This window comes from Bactrocera neohumeralis, chromosome 2 (genome assembly GCF_024586455.1).
Source record: "Bactrocera neohumeralis isolate Rockhampton chromosome 2, APGP_CSIRO_Bneo_wtdbg2-racon-allhic-juicebox.fasta_v2, whole genome shotgun sequence".
Lineage (NCBI taxonomy): Eukaryota > Metazoa > Arthropoda > Insecta > Diptera > Tephritidae > Bactrocera > Bactrocera neohumeralis.
This window is the reverse complement of record NC_065919.1, coordinates 80,396,810-80,402,665: the sequence shown is the minus strand read 5'-3', so window position 1 is coordinate 80,402,665 and position 5,856 is coordinate 80,396,810. Positions and strand designations below refer to the sequence as shown.

The 5,856-nt window shown below is 38.9% G+C and overlaps 1 protein-coding gene across 1 annotated transcript; it reads right to left on the bottom strand.

The window, feature by feature from the left end:
- Positions 1-357: 357 nt before the first annotated feature.
- On the bottom strand, positions 358-2,039 carry LOC126751597 (uncharacterized). The gene is made up of 2 exons (XM_050461985.1): positions 1,545-2,039; positions 358-1,460 (listed from the first exon to the last, which is right to left on the bottom strand). The coding sequence occupies exons 1-2, from the start codon at positions 1,896-1,898 to the stop codon at positions 435-437; spliced, it is 1,380 nt and encodes a 459-aa protein (XP_050317942.1). The 5' UTR covers positions 1,899-2,039; the 3' UTR covers positions 358-434.
- Between the last annotated feature and the right edge of the window lie 3,817 nt (positions 2,040-5,856).

Sequence of the window (5,856 nt, the reverse complement as noted above, 5' to 3'; positions counted from 1 at the left end):
CAATCCATAACAATTTATCTCATTTCATCTATACTCGGGATTAATTGGATGTATGACGTCAAAAATTAAACAAGAACTTGTAGAGAGTCGGACATGATATTTCTTTTCAAGAGTAGTGGCAGCCAGAATCTTGATCATACATCTCACATCATTCCTGCAAACTTCAAAACTATGCAGCTTTCAGCTAGGCCATCAAACATTGTAAAGACCTTGTAAACCCCGCCACTTTCCTGTCCTTTTCAGCCAGATCGACAAATTTAGCAACTAAATTCCATTTGTAGTTTCTAGACAAAAATGGCAAGCATTTTAAAACGTTTACTATTTTTAATCGTTTTTTTTTTTTTAATATCACAAAAATCATTACAAAGAATATGTTTTTCGAAACGTTAATTTGTCAAGTTGCCAACGAAATTCAGTCGTAAATACTGCAAAATTTAAATCATTGTTCCCAATAGCTTATTGATCTCCACTGTTTCATTCTCCACATCCTCAGCTACTTCAGTGCTGGTAAGACTTCCCTCATTTTTATGCTCCACTACCGTTGCAATGGTTGTCGGCTGTTCAGCCTCCTCTTCGACCACATGAGCTATGGGTACGCGGCAATCATCATACTCTCCAGGTAAACCATGACCTGATGTGTTGCATTGAATTGAAGACGTCGGTTCTATGGAAAACTGTTCCTCCTCCTCAGCCTTCTCGTCGACAGTTTCCGGTTCATCATAGTCAGACGATTCCTCTGGTTGACATTCACAACTCTCACAATCGCATTCACATTCGGGATCGCATATAGCACTCTCACCATCACAATCGATGGGACACTCATGCTCTTCGGGCAATTCTAAGCACGGCTTCTTTAGTACTTCATCATTCTCATCCATGCGTACCCATTGACATTTGTACGGTCCCTGTCCACATTCAACATTTACAACACCGGTCTCCAGCTCCACATCACAATCGCATATCAAACGTGGACAATTGCATTTATAACAACGTGGTAAATTTACAGACGTACTCGAAGCGGTGCCATCATCCGTTCGTAAGCCTTTAGCGGAGACATACCCCTTCACATCACAAGTCTGATCTAGGTCACTGCCGCTTACAACGGGTAAAACTCGCAAGTTCGTGGAGTCTTCTTCATTGATGGGACCATGCATGCTATACATACTTTTCGATGGCTTCGGTAATTCAACTACGGTACGCTGTACACAGCCCGTACACGAGCAATCGCTCAATACAAGCGGACTGGAGCGACTTTGCATGCGATCGTAGAGCTTCTTGTAGACGCATTTAATTAAAGATTCATAATTCTTTTGTGCTGTAAAGAACATGCCTTCGTAACTGGCATAGATTTGCGCGGTGCGCTTGGCAGCGTGCACCCATAAACACTCCTGTGAGTGCACCATTTGCGCCTCCAACATCGGATTGCGTATGCCACCCTCACTGGTGCCATGATAGAAAGCCTTTAATGAGAGAAATAACAAAAAATAAAAAAGGTTAACAAGATTTTTAGAGTAACTAGATCGAGCACTTTTAGTTTTTCTTACTTTGAAAGCACGCTTGATGATAGAGTAAGTGAGCTGCGCCTCCATGCGACTCATCAAGCACTTGCGTCCGAGATCATGTATGAGATCCTCTTTACAGAGCCGCTTACGTGGCACTGTATCGATGCGATGCCGTATTTCATCGTAATGTATGAAAGAGTAAATGATCACATCAATGGCGGCTTTAGCCTTTGCTTGATGTATGCCACAAATGACCATTATCTGTGCTAAGGTCTCGGCGACATCGTAAACATTCTCCATGAATATGGAGCTCTGCATCGTCTTGTCGGGACAATTGCAAAATGTATGGCCATAACATTCGCACTTGTAATTTGACATAAATCTTTGGGACTTCATATTGTTTGCTTATTTGTTTTTATATAATAAAATTATGCGTTGGACATGCAAGTGAGAGAAACGAATTATATATTTTTGATTTTTCCGTTTTGTATTTTAGTTTACTAATAATTTTTAAAATATTTCTAAGTAATTTGACGTAGAAACTTCGAAGGCAATGAAGGTTTTTTCAAATTTCTCAAGAAATAAATTATGCGTCAAGGTTTTCGGGTAGTTGTGGAGAGTTTTCTTTGGAAGCTTACACGCCCAATGAAATGAATGAATGTATAATACTACATTTAGACAGCAGGCGCATATGTAAAGGGTGGAGAAAACTTCCGTAACTTTCATGAAAACAAATTTTTTACTGTTTTTAAGTACTAGTAAATGTGGTCTAACTCATTCAAGTCTTTTAGCAAAATCAACGGGGCATGTGAACGGCGTTGACCATGTCTGCAGTTTGAATAGCTGACTATGTAGATTTCAGTTTTGGAGATCGAAGGCCCCGAAAACCGTGGGGAGTCGATTCGCCGCCGACTGGGCGCATGTTACGTCGAGATCTTAAGTTTGAATCATACAAAATACTGCTTGAGCAAGAACTGAATCCGCTCGACCTTCCCAAGCGAAATCGCTTCACTCTATGGGCTCTTTCGAGCCAAATTTTGTTCAACTATGAGGCCCATTTCTGGCTCAATGGGTAAGTGAACAATCAAAGTTGCCGCACTAGGGACGAACAGCAACCTGAAGTGTTTCAAGAGCTGCTATTTCATCCAGAAAAAAACTACGGTTTCGTTTGGTTTGTAGGCCGGTGGAATCCTCGGTCCACATTTCCTCAAAAATGGTGCCGACGACGACGTAACCGTCAATGGCGCCCGTTATCGCGCTATGATAACCGAATATTTGATGTTTGAAATTGAAACTCGTGATCTCGGGGATATTTGGTTTCAACAAATCGGCGTCACTGCCTTATTATGGCGCATCAATGAATGGATTTATTGAGAGAACTCTTCGGTGTTCAGATAATTTAACGTTTTGGGCCGGTCGATTGGTCATCAAGATCTTGTGATATCACACCGTTAAACTTTTTACTGTGAGGATATTTAAAGCCTAAAGTCTATGTGGACCAGCCCAGCTTCGATTCAGGCTTTGGGTCAAAGCATCATGTTTGTCATTCGCTAGTTACGCGTCTAAATGATCGAACGAATCATCGAAAATTGGACTTAACGGAGAGACCATCTGAGACGTAGTCGCATCCAATATTTAATAGAGATGATCTTCAAAAAACATATTCCAAATAAAGTTCTTTCGAATTACTTATAATAAGCATTCCCCATTAAATTTGAAGTTCTGTTTTTTCTTTAAAATAGTAGGGAACCTCGAAATAGATCACCCTTAGGTTCGATGGCTTCAGAGTCTATAGAAAATATACTGATTCCTACATATGTACATTCTTGTATAAGTAAATATGTTTCAACTTCCGTTTCAAACGCAATGGTGAGTCTATGCCGATGAGCGTTCGTATTCTTTAAAAGTAAATTATGTTAAGAAAAGACTTTTCTACATCAGATGCAATCCCGTGTCATTGTCTTCAATCCTGGAGCACATGCAATATGCATAAATGATAAGGGAAACAAATTCCACGATGAATATTTAATTTTATTAAATGAAATTAATTCTTTTTGGCTTGCATTCTATTTCCATTATAGTTTCGTGTTGTATGTGTGCATCCAGAGCTATACCGGAACCGGAAACCGCAACTATTTCTTCCTCTAATTTTCCTTTTTTTTTGAGTGGAGATTTCCCTTTATTGTTTTTTATGTTTTTATTTGGCGTTTTGACTTCCGAGAGTTCATGAACTTCGAACAATCATAGTGTTGGCACTAACAGATATTACTGTAATCTGGCACTGTAAGCCTCTAACTGTTTGTACGCATTTCTATTTTGCCATATTTGCAACAACTTTTCATTTATAAGGTACATACTATACATATATATATACATTGATATATAGTATATACATATTGTGTGATATTTCGCTTAATTTGCTGACAGCCACATTCCCACAGCATCAGCAATCGATTCATAAATATTCAATACCTAATTATGTGGCAGCTACAGCGTCATGATATGGCAAATGATGGTGCAACCAGTGAACGTATTGCCAACCAAATATGGTGCATACCACATACCACTTGCGATAGCAAAAATTATCACAAAACCATGGCAGCGGCTGGCTGATCGCCGCACGATTATCAGTAGATCAGTTGGTGATCGTACGAACAACAAACTGGCTCTCGGTTGAATTCGTGAAATGGATTGTGTGTTACAAAAATACATGGCGCTCCAATTTTATATTAGATTTGTAAAGCTTTACTTCATACATCTATGTAATTCTTGTGCCAAGAGATGTGTGGACTTTTTGGTGAGGATAACCTAGATCACTTAAGCAGTTTTACAGAGTTCATCATATACTACTATGAGCAAAAAATAGTCAGACTTTGGTTATAATTTTAGAACTCTTAATTTATTCTTCAAAATCTAAGTCGTCCACCTCAAAGCCCCAATACACCAACGTTTTCCCAATCCTGGAAACAGTTGTTAAAGTCCATTTCCGGGATAGCTTTTAATGCGCGTAGCGATTTACGTTTAATGGCTTAATTGACTCAAAACGGTGTCTTCGAAATGGTCGTTTGAGTTTGCTGAATAGCCAGAAGTCCCATGGAGCTAAATCAGGTTATTCTTAATACTTGGCCAAGCACTTTTTTGAATAGAGAATGAATGCTTTTCACTCAGCTACCATTAATAATTATTGTATTGCATAATTCTGATTCGAAAGTTCTGCGGGGCAGTGTAGTCTCATACGAGTATATGTATAAACAAGGTATATTAAAATTGTCATGAAGCTTGCAACATCTAGAAGGAAATATAGGAGACCCTATAAAGTCGATCTATCGTGGAAAAGATTGACCACGACCGTCACATAAACAGCCATGACATCGCTAAGGAACTTAAGACCAAACGTTTTTGAACCATTTAAAAAAGTCTGGCTACAAAAAGGAGCTCGATGTTTGGGTACCACATAAATTGTCTGTGAAAAATTTAATGGACCGAATTAACATCTGCGATTCTTTGCTGAAACGAAATAAAATCGAACCATTTCTGAAGCGAATGATAACAGCAGACCAAAAGTGAATCAATTCGGTCAATGCAGAACTCCCTTAGTGGAGTAAAGAGTAAAGACTTTTTCGACTATCCAATATACATATAAATGATCAGAGTGACGAGCTGATTCAATTTAGACATGTCGGCTGTCTGTTGTCCGTCTGTCTTTATATAAGCAATTTAATCTCTCAGTTTTTGAGATATCGAAGAAACTGCTGTTTTCACGGAACCACCAATATTGGACCACTATAGCATATGACTGCCATAAAAACTGATTAATCAACCATAAGTTCTTGTATGGAAAACTTTTTGGTTTTGGCTCTCGAAATTTGGCTTAGATTATTGTGATCAGATGATGAATGACATTAGGATGGGAGATTTGTGGAACGGAATTCAAATGTTATGTCCTCCTAGAGGTAGATTCTGCACGGATTCTAGATATTACGTCGGTCGATAAATTTTGGATACATGGTTTTTATGCAACCAAAGATGGTCCACATCTATATAAGTACTGTTGCACTATCTGATGACAATGTCCTGATCAATGAAAGGGAGGAGGCTTGTAAGAAGCCTTTGCCTTTTTATGGAGTACGAATTGGCCGGTAGCTACTTGCAGATCAATTTTTTACGTAAACCTCGTGAAGGTTTTTCTTATTGTAGCAAAGTAGAAGATATCCAAATACCGTTGAGGAATGCGGTCAAGCGATCGTTCTTCAGCAGACATTGATATGAGTCTGCACCGGTTACATAGACTCGATAGTTTGAAACATCATGAACCTGGCTTCTGTTGAACATTGCACACATTATCCATTTGTAG

What these genes read in the sequence shown, in the direction of transcription:
- LOC126751597 (XM_050461985.1), bottom strand. Translation starts at nt 1,898, where the DNA reads ATGAAGTCCCAAAGATTTATGTCAAATTACAAGTGCGAATGTTATGGC. An exon ending in TCATCAAGCGTGCTTTCAAA is followed by an intron (nt 1,461 to 1,544) that starts GTAAGAAAAACT and finishes CTCTCATTAAAG; the next exon opens with GCTTTCTATCATGGCACCAG.